The 22,205-nt window shown below is 33.1% G+C and overlaps 1 protein-coding gene across 4 annotated transcripts in view; it reads right to left on the bottom strand.

The window, feature by feature from the left end:
• Positions 1-22,205, bottom strand: part of STRN3 (striatin 3) — a 114,474-nt gene that overhangs the window by 28,481 nt on the left and 63,788 nt on the right. For 2 of the 4 annotated variants that reach the window (XM_060143919.1, XM_060143936.1), the window contains exons 4-8: positions 20,606-20,687; positions 17,118-17,291; positions 9,780-9,909; positions 8,410-8,551; positions 3,066-3,176 (exon numbers count right to left, since the gene is read on the bottom strand). In XM_060143919.1, coding sequence (XP_059999902.1) covers positions 3,066-3,176; positions 8,410-8,551; positions 9,780-9,909; positions 17,118-17,291; positions 20,606-20,687 — 639 coding nt within the window. The remainder of the gene's footprint in view (positions 1-3,065; positions 3,177-8,409; positions 8,552-9,779; positions 9,910-17,117; positions 17,292-20,605; positions 20,688-22,205) is intronic. The other 2 variants (XM_060143927.1, XM_060143944.1) reach the window with 2 other exon arrangements.

Raw genomic sequence — 22,205 nt, 5'->3', positions numbered from 1 at the left:
AGAAGCTGGAAAAAACTCTGTAGAAACTTAGTGCTATGATCCAACAGGTGTGATTCATTCACATTTTGGAATAAAGAAAAAAGGCTAAAGTTTATGAATTATTCTAACTTATACAAAGCCACATCTGCAAAAATATCAGAAGAAAACCCAACAAAAATAGATAATAAGAATGCTAAGGAAATTCATGAATTATCTTTTCATGTAAAATTGTATCTTAGCATTAACATGATGTTCTACCTGGATTAAGACCTAAGTTTATTATCCATCAATTAAAAAAAAAATTTATTTCCATGGCAGGGATTCAGAGCCAACATTTTCAAGGTGAACTCTATATTAAAGAGCAAAAAGTTTTTATTTAACTAATTCACAAAGGAAGTGTAAAGAGAAACATAATTTATTATTTCCTAATTATTCACTCCTGAGACAGTGTTGGAAACCTCATCTTTATATTTACATACATGGGTAAATTTAAAAGCACTGGTGTTTATAAAAACAGTAAAAATGAGAAACAATCTGAAGGATTAACTAATGGAGGCTAGGTTAAATTCACAAAATGCAATGCTATATAACCACTAAAATTATATTATTTAGATGACTATGAAAATTACGAAAAAATGAATTAAAAACAATATGATATTCTTGTTGGAAATTGTTAAAGGAGGTTTATGTATAAAGACATTTAGAAAAAGTTGGAAGAATATATGCCAAATATTAATATCTGAGTTGTAGGACTGAAGGTGATTTTTACTTTTTTGTGTCTCTACATACTACTTGTATTGTTTGAATCATAAGTATGTTCTATTTTTATGGCTATATAAAGTTAGTTTTTTTTTTTTTTTTTGAGAAAACAGATACAAAATCAAAATTAAAGGGGACTGGTTGAATAACACAGTACACATTTTGGTAATAAAATCGTATTGAGACATGAGAGCCTCAGGGCATGGCTGTGAGGTCTCCAGATCCTGATTTAATCACAGTAGTTCCCTTTCACCCATTTCACATATTAGGTTCTGCAATATTCTGCTTGACAACAGGGTAGCTTGGTATAAAGAAATTGGAAAACGTTATACAGTGGAATATTTATTGACATGAAATGGTATTTTCTATGAACTGTTAGCTAAGTAGGCAAATAACAAAACTGCATATTATGATCCTACTAAAGAAAATTAATTAAATTACAATTTTATGGGGATTTTAGATTTTAGTTTCAGTTCATCTGTTTCTAATAGTTCTTAAACAGGTATTTTTTTCAATAAAAAACATTTTTTAGAAAAATGTAAAACCTACAACTAAAAAACCTTAAGTTGACTTATATCTTCTTTCTAAACCTCAAAAAGGTACAGGCATATCTTGGATATATTGAGGGTTCAGTTCCAGACCACTGCAATAAAGCAAATATCACAATAAAGCGAGTCACATGAATTTTCTGGTTTCCTGGTGCATATAAAAGTTATGTGTACACTACACTGTACTGTATTAAGTGTGCACAGAATTATGTCTCTAAAAAATGTACATACTTTAATTTAAAATACTCTATTGCTAAAAAACAATACAGGGTTGCCACAAATCTTCAATTTGTTAAAAAGAAAAAAAAATGTGTATAGATCTAAACACATTCTATCAGGGAAAAAATGGAGTATCTATATTTTAAATTAAAAGCAATACTACCTAGCATTTTCTAAAGAAATCTTCAGCAGGTAAGTCAGTTTATGAATAACATACAGAAAATAAGTAATCTAATATTCAAATAAACTATTTCTTAAAAAAAAGATCTAAACCCTAAAATTCTAATGTCATTGTGTCTATATTAAAATGGCCAATCATGCAAAAGTACTTTTATACTCAACATGCATTAATTATATAGGTAAGTGATGTTAGAGCTGAACACATTCCCTGCCCAGCATTAAACATTTTTAAATATGGTAAGCAGTTCAACATAAAATATGAAACTTCTTAGAGAACAATTTATCTTTTTATTCACATGCAATAACATAAATAAGCATAAGGTTATAAAAGTGCACAACACGTAAAATCTCCCAAATTCCTTATTTACCTCCACAATAAATTAAACCATTCAAAAACTGCTTCACTGAAGAAAACTTACACCCTTTTCCACTGCAACTGCCATTTCATAAATTAATATATTTGTCACCAGAGAAAGGAATATGAAAGAATGCCTACATGGTTTTTGCCATTGAAGTCTACTGTTTTCTCCTACACACAGTCAAAAAATTTAGACTGGCAGGATTCAATGGCCAGTTCAAAATAAAGTTCCCCAAAACTAAACTTCAGTTTCTCCATTTAATACTCATAGGTCTGAAGATGATTTTCATGCGACTGTTCTTAAGCTTGATTCACAAAATGGAAATGAATTACTTCTTTGAGATGTGTTGTAGCTAAATTTATACTTTTACAATACATTCATTGGTCAGGATATTAACAGTGAAAAATACACTGAGGTACCCAAAGACACTCAGTGATTGACCAAACAAACCCTACTGCCACCACTACCCTCTCCTCTGGCCTTACTCCATCAGAGTAGCCAAGAAAATACTGCCTAGGAGAGCTTTTTTTTTGCTACTGTTGTTGTTTGTGGTTGGATTAAGGCCAGAAAGCACAAACTATGGAAAGGGCTTTCCTATTCACTGTATTTTGGAATTCTGAAACTAAGAAATGTAACCTGGACATGAGCTGGTTATAGCAGTAATATCCTATGTATCAACAATACAGAAAGTTATACTTTCTTCCTTTTGAACAGATTTCTATTATTTTTCATCACAAGGCCAATATTCCTTACAGTTTGGTAAACTTTTTAAAGCTTAAAATACAGACAAAAACCCTGAAATTCTTCCTTCATCCTTATCCACATATTTAAAATGATTTCCCACTTGATCAATAACACAACCTAAATTACATTCAAATAAATTTCAATTATACAACAGACAAAGTTTAAAGTTAGTTGCCCCCTTTATAAAACAAAAAGAAGTAGACAAAAAAATCAGAACTGAAGAATTTTTTTTTCTCAAAGATTGGTATACAAAAATTATAATAGAATCTGCACTTACTCTTTACCCCTTTCTTCCCCTTTCGTTCCTTCTTGTACTGTTCCTTCAGTTTACTTATTAGTCCCTGGTCTACATCCCAAACCTCAGTAGTTGGGGAGAGGTCATCTTTATCTACATGCAGCATATTATTAAAAGAAAAAAAATCAGCAGTTGGCAATGCAAGCTGTTGGCAGTAAACTGTTATAGCTTTATATAATCATAATAAAAATGTACTAATAGCATATATTCAAAGTACTTTAAAGGTGCAGTCTCAGTTTTGGTATTCACAACTCAAACTCTAAAAGCTCATCTAGTAAGTTTCTAAACATTTAATACCACTAACAAAAGTTAAATGGTGCTTCATTTCTATGAATCACAAATTTGAAGGTTATTATTCTTTCAATAACTGATATTCTTACAATGGACTGACATTAGAAATCTAATGTTATACAAAAATAGATCACTGCATCTTTATAAAAATGTTAATAAAAAATTATTCAGCCAGCATCATAAAAGCAAATGAATGAATTACATGCGAACTACTCATAAAAGTGCAAGCTAGAAAGGTCAGTGCCATTTTATTGATGAAAATATTCATGCACCTTCTGTCACATTGATTCTGCATGCACAAAATAACTGTACTAATGGAGAGGCATTCTAGTCCAATATAATACATACATATATTCCAAACTACAATGTTTCGAATAATCCATACAAAGCATTCAGAGAATCCCACCTCTGCCCCCACCCCACCCAAACAGTTCAACATCTCATTACCTTCTTCCATTGGTCTACAACTAAGATTAGCAAAAAAAAAAACAAAAAAAACAAAACTCAAATTCCACTGAAGAACTTTTTAAGAGTTGATACTTTTAGGGTAAGATAAAAGCAGTGAAAAGTATGGAGAAGTGAAAACACACATTGCTGTAAATCTGCTAAGGATGATACTTTAGCTATTTTAGCTGAATAAACAAATCCGTATTTGTTTTAAGTAAATACTTGTGCCTAGAATAAATTTACCCTATAGTAAACTAAAGGAAAAACAGCATTAAAAAGAAGCAGAATAAAAATATGTCTATTCGAATTATTTTAGGCATTAAAGGCTTTTCCATCCTTTAAGTTTTAAACTTACTGTTTAAGTTGAAAGCTGTTATTAGGAAGTTTAACATTTTGTTAAAGAACTAAGAGTTTATTTAACCCTGTTATTAAATAAAAATTATACCAAAACACATAGGCTAAGTCAATCAAGAAGACTGACATAAGAGGAAGATTTTAGAGAAAACATACTTTAGAAATTTTTGTTAACTCATTATATTCTGGCTTACAAGCCTTATAAACTCCCTAGGACTCACTGATTGCATCTATACAGTGGACATACAAAAAGCCTTTTTCCCTTATAGATAGTTGTATGTAAGTAAACATAAAAAATTCTCATATTTAAATGGTACACAGGGAAATACCCTGGCAGTCCATTGGTTAGGATTTGGTGCTTTCACTGCCGGGGCCCGGGTTCGATCCCTGGTTGAAGAACCACGATCCCGCAAGCCAAAGGTACACAGAAATTCAATTTACTGTACCTTGAGCTTTTCCTACTATAATTGTCATCACTTTCTCCCTTACGGTACTATGATCTTAGGTAGTCAGTATGTAAAAAGCTAAATCCAAAAATTTGCTAACTTGAATTACCTGAAACTAGGTTGTTCAAGCCTGAAATTTACACGATTATTTGTCAAATCTGCAAACTGTAATACTGTTTGTAATACAGCTGTAATAATGATTTAAATAGAAAATCCACTTTTCATGTACTCTAATCATGAAAACAATGCTATATCAGGAATCCGTTCTGTCACTTTATCAAATACTCTAAGAAAAAATGTGATCTAAAGAATCGCTTGTACTCATCTTAATAAAGCTTACAATTCTTATTTTTAAAAGTGACAAATGGACACATTTTGAGCAAACTTTGTTAAACCTCATAGAAACAACAACAAAAAATTTAAGTGGTATATACTTTACACTGGAAGTTAGATAAAACAGTAAAGTTTAATATGTTTTTTAAAAGACCTTTGTAGAAAAATAAATCTGTGAATAGCTCTAACTGGAGTAGCAAAGGGTAGTGAAGTGAAAAAGCAAAGGGAATAAAAAAGGATAAGCTTAAGAAAAATACAAATACTACTTGCAAGGTAAACTCAAATCTAGAAAACAAAGGTAAACTTAAGGCAGTGCAAAGAAAAGGTTGGTGAATGCATATGTGCACAAACATCCTGAAACTTGCCTGGTAGGTAACAGCTGATTTGATATTACTTATAAGAAATAGTTAAGAGCAAAAGGGAAGAAGCAGCATAATCTTCTACATATTAATTCTGTTTTTAAAAAATCTAGGGGGAAAAAAAAATACCAAGAAATGAGGTTGAATCAGTTGCAGGAACTTTCTTGTTTACAAGAAAACACAAATATGCACCAAAAAAATGACCCTTGACAACTCAAAACCACAAAGGCCTAAAATTTTGTTATGGTGATTCTAACTACCAAAGCAAAGGAATTATACAAATCTACTTAATATAGCATAAATTGGTAACTAACTTTATGCAAATATTCAGTACTTTATTCATTATATTTAAATACAAACATTTGGTATTTTGTAGTCCTATACATTCTACAGACCACAGTTTCAAAGTGTAGGAGACAATAACTAAACAACCTTAAAATGCCTAGTCTCCATGAGAGAAATACCGAAATTAGAAATGCTCACAATATTTCTGATTATGCCAAGAAGTAAAAACTACTAAAATTAAACCCAGAGTACCTAATGTAGATGACAGAAGAAGAAAAAGATTTAAAAGCTTTCTAAAAGCAGTGGTTTCATAGGATAAAAGGATTCAAAATTAGGTACCCGAGTAGACTGCTAGTATACAAAATAAAAAATAACATAGATTATCCGATGTGGGTGAATACTGGGATGTTTCATTATGACAGACTATTTACTTTTAAAAACAACAACAACAACAACAACTGTGTCCTTTACCAAGTAATTTTCTGAAAAGCATCACCTTCCCATTTGTAAGTAAATTCAAATTTTAAGTAAATGAATTAAATAAATATAAAGGGGTATTTGTATATCCAGCCTCTTTGTTTTGAAAAAAACTGAGTATGACACCTGTTGAGTAAAAATGATAAATTCAAAATCACTGCATAGATCCTTTGATAATTTTCATTTCTTAAGGAAAGAAACTACTTGAACCATTTTGTTCTTAACAGAATCCTTTCCTTCTCAAGAACTTAAAATGCTTTAAAGGTGTTTTAGACTTGTCCGGAAGGAAGAGACTTTGTCGGTTACTTCCAATTACACAAGAAGATTCAGGTCACTCTCAAATATTAACAGTAAAAGTAAATAAAGTATCGACACTTGTCATTCACACTAATTAGGTCCTCACTTGAAACTCTGCTCTACAGCCAGAAGTCTCTGGACAGAAGGACAATCAACTGCACATAATATAGTACTTTGATTATAGAAATAATGCCATTTTATACAAATTACATTCCTGAAATTTTTATGTATTCTTCTGATGGACAGTTAAACTTCCAGCAATTTTAGGTGAAGAAAATAGGAATGGATATGTGCCAAGATTTAGCTATACAGATGTTTGAAAACTGCTTTTGATCGTTTTTTTCTTTAATAAAAATAATCTAAATGTACAACAGTACAGCAGAGTTAAAGAAATAGTGGAACATATTCCATCAAGAATACTATGCAGTTTTTGAAAATGATGTTGCGGAAGAATAATATATTAAGTGGAAACTGTGGTTTATATATCAGCACGCAGCAAAATCCTTGTTAAATAAAGATATAAATATTAACCATGATTCTCTCTATATAGCAGTGTTACAGGTGATTTTTAATTTTCTTCTTCACATGTATCTGTGCGTTCTAAACCTCCTAAAAAACACAGGAATTATAAAATAATTATGTATTTATACAATTTAAATATATTTATATAATTATTTTAAAATCCAGAAAAAAATGAACAGTATTTTAGAAACTTTCGGAAAAAAATAAGGTATTTCCAACTTTGAATGGGTTGCACAGAGAAGTTAGAAGAAAACATACTTTTACTTTTCTGGAGCAAGGTTAATTCTTGCTCTTGAGCAAAGCTAATTCTTAAGAAGGGAAAATTTCTATAACATAGCTATTTTCAAACAGTAAGTACAAAAGTGTATATTCGAAGTCTAGAAAGTAATTGTGGAATTTTTTAATACTTTCAATTAGTATGTCTCCTCTTTCCCCTTAGAAGACAAGTAAAGATCTGAAAACAATGCTTGAGAATCATAAACAATGAGAAAGCTGATAACAAAATTCAGATCTTTTAAGTACTCAATTTGTATCAGGATAGTCAATAAACATTATCTCTTAGGTCTTGTCTCTCCTGCTGTTAGCAATATTCAGCTTCAATATATAAGTGAGGCATTTTTAAAAAATCCAAGTGTGTTTCCTTATTACCAAAGTAGTTTATAAAAATCTAGTGATAATTCCCCTTGCTAGTAACTAAGCAACTTTGGTATTCATGTGAAATATGCATTAAGGTACTTAGTAACCTTCTCCAATAAAGCTCTGTAAACACAACTTGAGTTCTCCCTACCAGGTAACGTGTTGATATTAAATGATGATTAAATGAACATTTTTAATAGGAATAACATACTGGACCTCAGCTATTAACTTAAAATACTTTGTACACTTTTATTTTACTTTCTAATGGGGTTTTTAAACCCTGTATAAATAGAACTGTTTTATCCCTTTTAGTTATGGCTGGATTATTATTAGCAGTAGGTATCACTTCCAAAGGCTAGGCTCTAATGCATTTGTACACTGAATATTACATGTAATGAAGTTTAATACTTCAATAAATCTTGCTCAATATAGAGCTATAATTCAAGATTAGTAGCTTTATTACTTCCTAGCAATAAATCAGATAATACCATACAGCAATACTGAAAAGAGTTATCTTCTTGAAACCCAGGTTCATTACCAAATTAAATCATAGGAATGTTTAAAACTACATACATGCTTAAAAAAAAAATCTGCTAAGAAGAAAGGAATTGGATCTCTAAATTGACTAAATATTTCAACTTTAAATCAAGACAAATTTCAAAAAATCAAAATCCACCAAAAGCCATATATTAAAGTTTAGTCACCAAATCTAAATAAATTGGTGCAAAATACTCTGAAATTATTCAATACCACTCTTCTCCTTGCTCTCAGTTTAACTGCCACCATACGTTCAGATATACACATTCCACATATTATATTTAATAAAATACAACTTTAAGGGCTAGATGATTTCCCACCCCCATTTCTTTATCACCTTACCCCATTCTGTGCCATCCCCTGAACTCCGTGCTTCTCCAGCTCCTTCACCGTCTTCAGCAGACACTAAAAAATCAAATTCTTTCAGTGCTTCCTCAGTATCAGGATCATCGGTTAGGTCAGCAGCTAAACCTTCATTACCTATCTGTAAATGGAACATAAGCCAAGAATTACCTTTATGCTAAATTGTAAAGGAGTCCTTTATGTTTTCACACAATTATCTTTACATTTGCACTCTCATTTTTAGATTAGATACAAAATTTTAGATTTTCCACATAGTTCACCAATCCCAAATTATACCCTAGATAAATGGTTGTCAACAGTGCTGTGTGAACACTGTTATAAAATGTGATGCAAGCAATGTGGTAATAAGAATGGCTAAAATCTTAATCTTCAAGTATGATGATTCTTACAAAGAACTTCTCTAATTACAATAGATTCACAGGTACCAAAAGACCCATGCACTAACTTACATTCTAATATGTTGTGTTGAATTGACCTCATTCACTGAGAACTGCACAGGCAGTCCGTAACATATAAGGATATGGCATAGTTAATAAGGACATTAATGCAAGTCAACAGCTGTGGTATTTATAGTAGTGCTTCCCAGAACAAAAAAATAGGGAAGGATCAAAATCTCTATTCACCTATGCTCCACATATGAGTGTGTTACACACATGAAATTTGGCAGAAAGGTTGAAAACTGCTTTTATAGACTAGAAGCTTCTGCGAAACACTGGCATTTTTCCCATATTACTGTAAAATCCCAAAGAACCACAACAGAACCCATCCACTTTTTTTTTTAAAAAACATACTTGAAATACTGTACACTATTATGACAATTCACACATAGATCATTTAATCTACTTTTGCTCTTATAGCTAACCCGCATCAACACTAAAATACATAAACCTGTTTCTTAGGTTATGAGCAAAAGCAAATTTTTATTAATCCTTAACAAACAATGAGTGTTGACACGTACATTTACAATTCTTAAGTTTACTCCATCACCCAGGGTGGGAGTACCACCCCACTTCAGTTACAATTTACCACTTGTTTACTGTACAGGAAGAGAGAGACTTCAGCAGTGATTCTTAATTGTGACAGGAGTGGAAAGGATGTAACTTTTTAAAAAAAGTTTCAAATCACTGGACTAGTCCTATAAAAACAGACCCTTTCTTGCCATTTATAATACAGCAAATAATTTGTACTATGTGTAGGTAATTCAATAAGAACTGACTATATAAAACTTCCAAGTGACATAATAAATGATCAATCACTCCCAATGTAACGAAAGACATCTTGAAATTTTCTATTCCAAATACATGACTACATATATTTTAGCTAATAAGAATAGAAAATTGAATTCTTACTTTGTGTTTATTTATCCGATGTTTGTCTTTTCCTTCTGGGATGCCTTCAATCATGTCATTTTCCTCTTCTTCGTCGCTGTCATCAGCATTTTCTAAGAAATTGAATGTCTCAAGAACATCACCAGAAGGCCTGTAAGAGAGGAAAAATGATGAACCAAAATATTCCAATGATTAATTCTAATATTTCTTTCTGTCTCCTATTTTAAAATAGTACTTGAAGGTAGTAGAGAGATTCAAATGAAAATTTACTTATAATGTATTATCTAAATATTCTACACAAAAATGTTTGAAAGATCATTTATGTTCTACAGTTAAAGTATCTATCAATAAAAGCAGTTAAGTTTCTACAATGAAAATACTTTAAGTAATTGCTGCATCAAAATAAAAACCCTATAGTATTAGGCACTCAAATGTGCTATTATTTCTCAAAATAAAGCCATCATGAGCAAGCAACTTAAACTCAGCATTTCTTATAGCTCTACAACCTCTTACAGCTTGGTGCAAATGTTTACGACTAAAACTGAACTTTATCGGGATGCTCAGATTTAAAGTTATGGTAAATCAGATATAGAACATTCCAATCCATTTTACAGATTTCCTTACCTAGAAAACAGGATTATTAATATACTAAAGAAATACTTTCAGGACTTAACCTGGTGGTCCAGCGGTTAAGACTCGGTGGTCCCAATGCAGGGGGCCCGGGTTCGATGCCTGGCCAGGAAACTATTAGATCCCGCATGCCACAACTAACAGCTTGCGTGCCACAAGTAAAAGATTCCACATGCCACAACTAAGACCCGGCGCAGCCAAATAAATAAATAAATAAATACTTAAGGGGGAAAAAGAAAAACTACTTAAAAAAAAAACCTTTGAAGTGTTTCAGAACCACTCATATAATAGGTAACAGTGATAATCTATTTTTATCTACTTACGAAGTCATTTTAAAACTATAATCTGAATTCCTCCTCTATGTACAAAAAAGGTTTTCAAATAGTTGTTTAAATGTCTAAAAACAGAGGCTGCAACAGAACGGTGAAAGCTTCAGCTGAATGCAGACTCTCACAATGAAAGTCTCAACTCTTCCACCGACTTAGCTGCCTGAATTTGGCCAAGTCACTTAAACCTTTTGGCCTCAACTTCTTTACCTGTAAACTGGGGGGTTAAACTAGATGACCTCAAATATCCTTACTAATACGAACAGTACATGGTAACAAAAAGAATAATAGTCTAAAAGTTAGGGTTTTTTCCCTCCCTGATTGGTTCTTAGTCCAAATTAAGGATATAATACAATTCAGACTATTTTTTTAACATCTTTATTGGAGTATAATTGCTTTACAATGGTGTGTTAGTTTCTGCTTTATAACAAAGTGAATCAGCTATACATATACATATATCCCCATATCTCCTCCCTCTTGCATCTCCCTCCCACCCTCCCTATCCCACCCCTCTAGGTGGTCACAAAGCACCGAGCTGATCTCCCTGTGCTATGCAGCTGCTTCCCACTAGCTATCTATTTTACATTTGGTAGTGTATATATATATGTCCATGCCACTCTCACTTCATCCCAGACATAGGGTTTTAATAGGTCTATTATACTCTGCCTAATCCAGCACATGGTTCAAGGACCTGTATCAACACTGAATGTAGAAAGAGATGTGTTTTTCAAGTGCAAATTAGTAAGAACAAACAAAAAACTACCACAATAACAAAACACATACTTTTCAATTCAACATTTGTAATATGTCTCGATAACTGGGGATTAAATGAAAGGCAAAGAAAATATTTGACAAAATTGGCACTTCAATGACAGAAAAATAAAAAATTTAAGACATGAGAGTTTTGTTTTGAACTTTAATAAAGTATTATTGTTCCTTGGATAGAAGTTCCTGTCTCTAAAGTGAGAACTCACGTTTCAGGTTTTAAAAACTGTATTTGATCACAACAATACACGTACAAGGTTTAAAAGTCAAACAGCACAATCAATAAAAGAAAGAACAGATGAATCAGACTGCCCAAAATTAAAAACTTTTGCTCTTTGAAAGACACTATAGAGAATTTAAAGAAAAGTCTACAGATTGGGACAAAATATTTGCAAGTCACACATTTAATGAACGACTATATAAAGAACACTTAAATCTCAACAATAACAAATAAAACAATAAAAAAATGGGGAAATTATTCAAACAGATCCTGTATCAAAAGATATGTGGATGGCATACACAGATGCTCAACGTCATTAGTCTTTAGCAAAACGGAAATTAAAGCAACCATGGACTGTGAAGGGTCTGAGACTTTGCCCTACTGGCAAGCTACCATGCTGTTTCTCTTGAGATGTTTTCTTTTTAGCATTCACGATGATGGCCTTTGTATGGATATTTTTTAATTCACTTTATAGTGTAACTGGGAGAAATCCTTTCAATGTGGAAACAAACATCCTTGGAAACACATTCTATAAATATATTCCAGAATTTTTTTTAATTACTCTTTAAAAAATTTTTTCAACACCAGTTTACCTGTTCTCTCTTTTTGAAACTCCTATTCAGATGTTGTCCCTCTTGGACTGATCTTTAGATTTTCCTCTCTTTTCAGTCTTACTTTTTTTCCCCTTTTCTCTTTTCTGGGAGAGTCTTTTATCTCCCAAGTATTACATGAAAATTATTTAAATCACACTTTTAAATTTCTATTAGCTCTTTTCTGATCTCTTACTGAACCTTATACAATAACATATTACTGTTTTATAGATGTATTATCTTCTCTCAGTCCTCTCAGAAGAGTAATTATAGTTTTGAAAGTCTTCTGCTCCCTCTTTTCTCTGAGTTCCTTTTTTATGTTTGGTTCCTTTGGTCTCCAATTTTCATATTAAAGTCTTTCCTTAACTGTTAATATTTAACAGTGAGGCACAGAAAAACTAATTGGATATATTGTGTACATGGGTGAGGCTTGTCAAAGTAGCTAGCTTCACACTTCTGTATAACAACAGGGCAGAGTCCCAGCCATTTCACTGGCAGATCCCAACTGTCGGATCATAAGGTCTTCTCTATTAATGTGATCATATTCCTGCCTGAAAGGGATTTAAGACCAGCTGCCAACATACCTGAAGCCAAGTAGAAGGAAACAGGGAATCTCACTGCTCAGCTAGAGATTTTCAGATAATCCTCCTGTTTTCAGTACAGTAGCCCACCCTACAGTTGCTTGTTTTCTTAAGAAATCAGAAATCACTGGAATTCACCAGAAAATATACCACCATTCTTTGGGATAGGGGAGGGGTGTTCAAGCGGCTATACAGGATTAAAGAGGGGGTTTAAGATTCTAACTGCCTCTTACATAAACTTGAAACTAATTCTCTATTAATAATCCCCTCTAAACGTGACTCCAAATGTACCTGATACCTCTAACTCCTTAGCTTTTGGAACTTTACTGGCATTTTGGGACTTGAATTGGCTTGTTCCTTTTCTTCTTTCCAGCTTCCAAAATTATTAAGTTCTCCCTATCTAATGGACAGTATATCCTCTCATTCTTTCTATATATTCAATTTTTTGTCCTTATGTGTCAATCAGTGTGTCTTAAAATGTCTTTAACTGATATTTTAACAGAGGTTCCAGAAGGCACACAAGTAAATCTGCCTTTAATCCACATGCTTAAGTGGACATCTACATCTATGGAATTTTATAATAATTTTTTTCTTTGCCAACTATTTACTATCCTTTCTCATTCAATGAAAAGCAATCAACAGAATTTTTAAAATTATATATCCAGATGAAGGGAAAACAGAATGAAGTCAAGAGTAAGGTTCGTAAGTAAAAGGGTAAAAAAGAGTCAGTGTTTTCTAGAGATAAGGGAAACCCACAAATATGGCAAGATTCCAAACAGAGTAAAAAGAAAGAGAGCAACTACTGGAGGTTCAAAGGTAAATCAGACCAATCACTAAGAAGCAGCACAGCTTTTCAGTTACAAGACCTATGAGAACTCTCTCCCCCAATGAATCCTTATAAGGTGGAGGCTGTGTGATATGATACACTACACACCCACAACATCCCCCTACAATAAACCAAAGAATAAACCAAGAAAGACAACAATGACATTTACTCAGTAGAATCTAGTAAATATTACTCTTGATTGGGTCACATTTCAACTGGATAAGCAATATTTCATCATAGCTATTATTATGCACCAAGCATTGTTCCAAATGCCTTACATTAATTCATTTCTTCTTCACATCAACCCTATCATTACCATTTTATAAATGAGGAAACTGAGGCACAGGAAGGTAAAGTACCCTGCCCAAAGTCACAGCTAGTAAGCAGCAAAGTCCAGATTCAAACCCAGTCTGTCTTCAGAGTTCCCATTCTAAACCATTAAGCATACTGTCTCTAATAATATGATCTACAATTTACCATTCTTCTACTGTTGAACATGTAGACTGCTTCAAATTTTTTATTGTTATAAATGAGAATACGATAAACATCTTTTTGTTGACACCTCTATCAACATGTTAGGTCATTTTCGTATTTCTTAGGAATTTTCAAAGGCCCTGATCATAGCTGAACCATACACACCTACATTAGTACAGACTCGCAATATACAGCTATATTCATTAAGAAGGAAATCACATTGATTAAAAACAATTATTACCTAAATGTCTGTGGACGGATAAATGGATAAAGAAAATGTGGTGAATACATTCAATAATTATTCAGCCATAAAAAAGAAGGAAATCTTGTCATATGCTATGACACTGATGAACCTTGGGACATTATGTTAAGTGAAATAAGCCAGTCACACAAGGACAAATACTGTATTAATTCCACTTATATAAAGTATTCATATATTATATAAATATATATAAAGTATTTAAAGTAGTCACTCGTAGAAACAGAAAGTCAAAGGGTGTTTGCCAGGGGCTGGGGGAAGGAGGAAATAGGGAGTTGCTATTCAATGGGTATGGCGTTTCAGTCATGAAAGATGAAAATGTTCTAGAGAAGTGCTCTACAATATTGTGCTTACAGTTAACAACACTGCACCGTACACTTAAAATTTATTAAGATAGATCTCATGTTATGTGTTTTTTACCACAACAGAAAAAAAAAACTATTGAACTCTAAGTCTTGCAAAGGGAAGAAGCTTTACAAGGAGAAGATACAGTCTGTTGTGGATTTTTAATTCAGATTCAGGTGTGATATAGTAAACTGTGTTCCTCTAAAGTAGTTATAAATCCTAAGAACTACTTAGCCTGGTTAGCTGACAAGTTTAGTTTAAAATAACATAGTAATATCCTTGCTTTTTCTCTAAAGCTATGAAAGCTCTATGATTCCTGAAATCCAGAGTAAAGAAAACAAGGGCTCTGTTAGATGTCAAATTGTTTTTATTAAAGAGACCTTATTTCTCAGAAATAAAACCCGTAAACTAAAGGCTTATGTTAACTTGAAAGTCTTTAAATAACTGCATGATGTATCTTAGATAAAATGTATCTAAGGTATGAAACAATGCTAGTTTATAAACTGTACATATTATTAACTTCTTAAGCTCTAACCAAACTAATGAATTCATTTTGGTTTTTTCCACTCTTTTTTCTTTGTCGTTCCAACCTATGTAATTCAATGTAATATCTAATGGTAAAAAATGAAAAGAAAGTTCCATCTGCTTGACAACTTGCATTTATCAAATCTGTACTATAATCAAAAGTGTATTTGGTAGACAGAAAACAAGTGTTAATGAGGATGTAGAGAAATTAGAATTCTCATACATTTCTGATGGTAATGTAAAATAGTCCAGCCACTTTGGAAATGAGTTTGGAAATTCCTCAAAAAGGTAAACACAGAGTTACTGTATGACACAGCAATTCCACTCCTAGGTATAAACCCAAGAGACTTGAAAACATATGTCCATACCTGCGGACCAATGTTCAAAGTAGCATTATTCATTATTCCAAAATGAGGAACCAATCAACATGCCCATCAATTGGATAAGGAATAGATAAACAAAATGTGGTATATCCATAGAAAAGAATATTATTTGGCAGTAAGAAGAAATGAATTACTGACATATGCTATAACATGGATGAATCTTAAAAATATTACACTAAGTAAAAGAAGCTACTCACAAAATAACCATTTACATAAAATATCCAGAATAGGCACATCTATAGATACAGAAAGTATATTAATGGTTGCCTAGGGTTGGTGAGTGGGAGGAATATGGGAAAGAATGGGGAGTGGTAGCTAATGAGTACGAGGTTTCTTTATGGTGTAATGAAAATTTTCAAAACTTAGATTGTGGTGACGGCTGAACAACTCTGTGACTATCTTAAAAACTATTAAACTCATATACTTCAAGTGGGTGCACTTTATGGTATGTGAACTCTATCAATAAAGACATTAAAATTTTAAAGTATACCTGGTAGCTTTCTGAGTCCAACCACAATGCAAAGCCTTGTTTCTTTAACACTAGTGTCTAAACAACCATTACTATTCTAATTATATAGTAGTATAATTTATTGAAAATACTCTAACAAAAATTTAAAAATCAAGACATTAAAATAACTCTGAACTACATGAAATCACTCTCTAATTTTAAACCTATTTCAGAACTACAGTCATTCTCTTCGCATCAAAACTTAAGATAAATAAATCTTTAAAAAAAATTTATTTATTTATTTGGCTACACCGGGTCTTAGTTGCGGCACGCGGGATCTTTGTTGCCGCGTGCGAGATCTTCGTTGTGGCATGTGGGATCTACTTCCTTGACCAGGGATAGAACCCAGGCCCCTTGCATTGGGAGCATGAAGTCTTAACCACTGGACCACCAGGGAAGTCCCAAGATAAATAAATTTATTATATAATTTTAATAAATTTATTTTATTTTTGGCTGCATTGGGTCTTTGTTGCTGCATGCGGGCTTTCTTTAGTTGTGGCGAGCGGGGGCTACTCTTCGTTATGGTGCATGGGCTTCTCATTGCGGTGCCTTCTCTTGTTGCGGAGCATGGGATCTAGGCATGTGGGCTTCAGTAGTTGTGGCACAGGGGCTCAGTAGTTGTGGCACACGGGCTTAGTTGCTCTGCGGCATGTGGGGTCTTCCCAGACCAGGGCTCGAACCCAGGTCCCCTGCACTGGGAGGCGGATTCTTAACCACCGTGCCACCAGGGAAGCCCCAAGATAAATAAATTTAAAAAGCACCTAAATAAAAAGTTTCTTTGTCCATGGTACCATTTGCAGGGCGGGAAGGAATCTTTAAATCTGAACCCTACATGCTTCAATAACTGTTAATAGCAATAACAAGAAGCTAAAGAAATTCACAATACCTGCTATAAAAACAATGTTAACCTATAAGTATAGGTCATACCTTTTGATTTCTTGTCCTTTTTGCTTAGGAGATTCACCTCCATTCAGGATCTGTTCTAAATTCTTTGTCTCTACTGATCCATTTGGTTCTGAATTAGATAGTCCAAGTAATGATCTTACCCGCTGAGACCGTACATCTAATATTGTATCTGTGTAACCTACTTCCTGAAGATATCTATAAGAGAAAATTAAAAATATTAAATCCCACATATTGCTAATACATGCAATCTTGTCAAATCAAAATCACATCAAAGATTTTAGAAAAATCCATAATCCTATAAAATTTACTCTTCCTTTGTCTCAATAACTTTCTTCTCTCTAGACTAGTTCCAGTTCTACCAAAAAAAAAAAGGCCGATTACAAACCATAGTTTAATTTAAAAAGCATATAGATGGCTAACACTAATTAAGGGCCAATTATCCTGAAGCCTAAAAAGACCTAGAGCGTTAAAAAACTTTTAGGAGTTGATGATATATATTACTTAAAAAAAAAAAAAAATTCCAGAAAGTGGTAAAGGATGAACAGAAATAAACCTCAGAACAATGACATGCTACGTTTAAACCCTGGCTCTTAGCCAGAGGTTGATGGATAGATTAGTTCTCCTTCTAGGATCTAAGGTCTTATAGCAGTCCTACAGTCCCGCGGTTTTCAAACTTTCCTTGTTATCTAAACCAGGGTACCTAACCGAGGATCTAGGATGAGACTCAAAAAGAAGAAAGGGACTGAATCATGACATAAGTATAGATAATGGGTCATGAACGGCTTTGTGTGACAAATTTTAAAATTTCTTCCTAAAGTATTTGACAGGCTAAGGGAAGATGTTAAAAAGAAGCCTTTTTTGTTTCTTTTTATATGTTGCTGACAAAATAATAGAGGATTTTTAAGTGAAAGCTAAAGACAGGGAGACTGGTTAGGACACTAACACAGCAAGAATTAAAACTTGAGAAGAGGAGAAATGTGAGAAAAATAAAATATCTTAGTGATTTGGTACACAAGTAAATATGGCAGTAGAATAAAAGAAGATATAAGAATTTTGGAAAATTTTCAGGTTTCTAGCTGGGATGGTTGCATGGTGGTTCTACTGAATAAAATAAAGAATAAAGGGTCAGAATATGGTTTAGAGGGTACCTATCAAATAATCAAGTAGTATCTATGAAAGTGGTAACATTTATTAGGCACAATGGTAAGAAGGTCAAAAGCTCAGAAGGGACTGGACTGGGTGTACAGATTTGGGAGTCATTAGTGTTTGGAGATATTTGAAGCCATGGATTTAAATGAAGTTACCCAGAGAAAAAGCATAAGTAAAAACAAAACCTGGGGACACAAACATCTAAAGGGCTGGAAGAATAAGAAACTCAAAGGAAAATTAAAAGAAAGAACTTGAGAAATGAGGGTAAAAAAAGCAGAGAGTAGTTTCATGAAAGTAAGAAAAACAGAGTTTCAAAAAGAAATGAAGAGTTAATGTCAAATATTTCCAAAAGATCAATATGAACAAAAAGGTCCTCATAAACATGTTTGTGATAGAAGCTTCAGGGGAATATCAAAATGGAAAACAAACTAGACAGTTGAGAAATGAATAAGGAAGACTATGGAGATAAACTACTGTTACAGAAAAATGAGAAGAGACACAATATAAAGCCAGGCAATGGGATTAGGCATTTATGAGAGAAATACTGTGCAACTGATTTCTCTATAGCCGTCATACTCTTCTAAAAAAACGCGATCCTCTTTTGAGGAAAAAAACTCCCACCGCACTCTAGCCATGTGGTCTAAAAGAACTGTCAAGATCTTAAACAACCCAGGTAAAAATAACTGACTCGTGGGCAGTTATTTGATCAAGTTAAGACAAATCCAATCCTCAGAAATTATTCTGACTAAAATAAGGGATCCCCTGCCACCTGGAGAAAAGTGGTTTTCAGTAGAAAATAAAACTGATACACAGAGGAGTAGAACACCAGAGAGTAAGAACATATCCTGGGTGTTTCCAGTCCCTGAGAAATCTTCAGTGATACACTAGCTCTTAAGTTTCTAACACTCAGTTAATCAGCACTTCCCTCAACTCTGCTAGCTATCCCAGCATCCTTCCAGACAGTAATCTGTTTTTGAAGTTTGTGTGAGTTTTAGTCACTAACTGTCCAGATTGATAAACACTTCTTTGAATGGAACATTAGAAACCGAGATGATGAATATGAGGTTTAAATACATTTTCAGAAAGGAAAGCAAAAAGTGAAGACAGTTCTCACCTGATAGCCTTCATGATTTCAGTGAAGTAGAGCTTGAGGTGCTCTAATGAGAGTAAGGGAGAATGGGCTGAGATGTGGTAAAAGTTCAGAATATCCACTGAGGGCAATGGGAGCAGGAGATGACCAGGGATATGGAAAAAGGCTCTATGCAATGTTTGGACAGGAAACCGTGAATGTGTAATGGCATTCACACAATTCTGTGATTTTTCTCTAAGAATTAATTAGAAACAGAAGCAATAGACAGTAAGACTCATTAGGGCTGGGATACTGTAGGTAGGTATAGTAAAATGACTGGTGGTGGGGGTAAGGAGTGGGCAGCAGGAAAGTTAAGGGTACCAGCAAAAGGGTAAAGGATCATGGGGTCTAAGTGGAAGCTAGGGAAACAACAAAAAGAAACAACAAAAAAACCCCACCGCCAAAAAAAAAAAATTAAACCAACAATAGGTAAAGGAGGTAAGGGAAATGAAACAGTCAAGGATCTAAAGATCAAAGTAAGGTCAGAGGACAAATAACCTGGGAACTGGAGTAAGAAAAGTGGAATATGATCAAGGAATATTCCAGAGGTAGGGCAGTTCTAGGTTATAACAAGATCAAGGGTGTGACCATACTTCACTGGGTTACTGAAGCGATGGTAAAGATGCCTAGAGTTGAGAAAGTTGAATTACCTAAGATTTCAGTAATACGCGAGTACCAAAGTTTTCAAAATACAAGGGAAAAGAACAAATAGATAAGACAATAATATTTGCCACGTAAGTACTTCTAATACGGCAAAGAATTCAAACATCAAAAAGGTTCCTCAAAAAAAAAAAGCTTCCTTAAAGATTCAAGTAGAAGCAGGATTTAGCAAGCCACTTCTGAAAAGTTTCTGATAACCAGTTAAATTGCTTCTCTAAGCCAGTCACAATCTCACTTAAAACGAAATATGTAAATTTTCCAGTGATGGAAATGAGAATGTCTATAAGTATGAACTCCCTATTTTTGTTCTGGTCTTCAAGACATCTAGTCTTTATGACATCCTACTCCATAAATAAGAAAAAAACATCATTCTGAGAAATGTTTAGAGAAACATTCAGAGGAAACAAAACTTTAAAAAGATCCAAGCATCTAACAAAACAAAAAAGAAGCAATATGAAAACTATACACATTGTCCCATTATCATTAAATAATTTTCACTTGCAAAGTGACTGAATAGAAGCACTTTCATACCTAGATCCTTAAAGAAAGGTGAAAATGAACCATTACTCACTGTCTTAACAGCTGTCTGCCCTGCTTCCACGTTAACTGGCTATTCTGAGGTGCTGTGGGAGCCTCTGTGTCTTTGGTTTCTTCTAAAATTAACAGTAACAACAACAACAACAAAAACAAGACAAGTTTCATACACGTTACTTCAACTCCTGATAATACTGCCAAAGTTCTCTTAGGGATAAAGTCCCACAAGAATATACCAAAATATTTTATAAAGGATAGAAGAAAATTAACTTTTATTGAGTGTTTACTGTGGATCACTCATTTAAAGTGTGTTTATCCTGACAGTCCAAACACTTAGGCACCACCCTCCTTGTTTTATTACAAGTGATTTAAAAATCAAAAGCCCAGGCTTTGAAATGAAATTTTATTAAAATCCATTTTTTAATACCAGAATTCTGCTGTTGAATGCTTTTGAAATTAAAAAGTGATATTTACTATTTATATAAACTTTTCAAAATCAACATTGTTTAGAAATTAGATATATATTTATAAAACTAGTGAATAACTTAGAGTCTGTATCAGCAGACTCTAAGGCTACATACAAGACTCTATACAGTCGATTTCATTTTTAGAACTAAAAGTTAGACCAGAAAACAGTTTTTACTATATGTAAAAAGTCATATTTTATTCTCCGGTAACAAAGTGTATGCATTAAAAAAGAGTTTAATAAACAGTATAACTTCAGATGAGTTAAGCTCTCAACAAGTATATCCACAGTGATATTTAAAACTATTCATTGGCACTAATGATACAGAAATATTTTCCTGCAATTTCCCATTATAAAAATTATGATAAAGCAAAGAATATAGGGCCATAGAAGACAAGCCCTCACATTGAATGTTGAGAACTCTTACCATGGCTTACAGTCATTAGGCTCCTAGACTCCTCAGAGTCACATGAACAAACAGTTATTGGTAGCAATTCAAATATTCTCTGCAGGTATTACTTCTCTAACCTTAACAATCCGTTATTAATATCTTCTCATTCTTCCCCTGTGCACGTAGAAACATCTATAATTTCCAGAAATAATTATCTCATTCTAATAGCCCCCATTTTTTATTTATAACTTTTTCTATTTATACCATTTTGCCTATTTTTAAATCACATATAACACATAATTAACTGGCCAAAAAAATACATTTAAAAAAAAGAAATACAAATTGCCCCAAATCCTATCACCAACAGTGTTAGTACTTGAGATTTTATCATTCCATATTTTCCATCTGAAAATAACATCAGCTTCTCCCCTCCTTAAATTAAAAAAAAAAAAAAAAGGTCAAAGTGTGTGTACTACACTACAAGCTGCTTTCAATACTTAATGTATCTTGAACATTCTATGGCAATATAGATTAACATCATATAAAATAAGTATATAATCTACAGAAAGTATATACCTATTTAATTTAACCAGTTCCCTAATGTTGAAATGTTTCCATTTTTCACTATTATAAATAATGTTGGTAAAAATATTCTTGAAGTACATCCTAAGCGTACAGCTCAATGAATTTTTTAACACACCCATGTAACCAGTACCTAGATGAAGAAATAAAATGTCATCAGCACCCCCAAAAACTTTCATCGTGCCCTTTCCCAAGTCT

Source organism: Lagenorhynchus albirostris, chromosome 1 (assembly GCF_949774975.1).
Source record: "Lagenorhynchus albirostris chromosome 1, mLagAlb1.1, whole genome shotgun sequence".
NCBI classification, from domain to species: domain Eukaryota; kingdom Metazoa; phylum Chordata; class Mammalia; order Artiodactyla; family Delphinidae; genus Lagenorhynchus; species Lagenorhynchus albirostris.
This window is presented reverse-complemented; position numbering and strand designations above follow the sequence as displayed.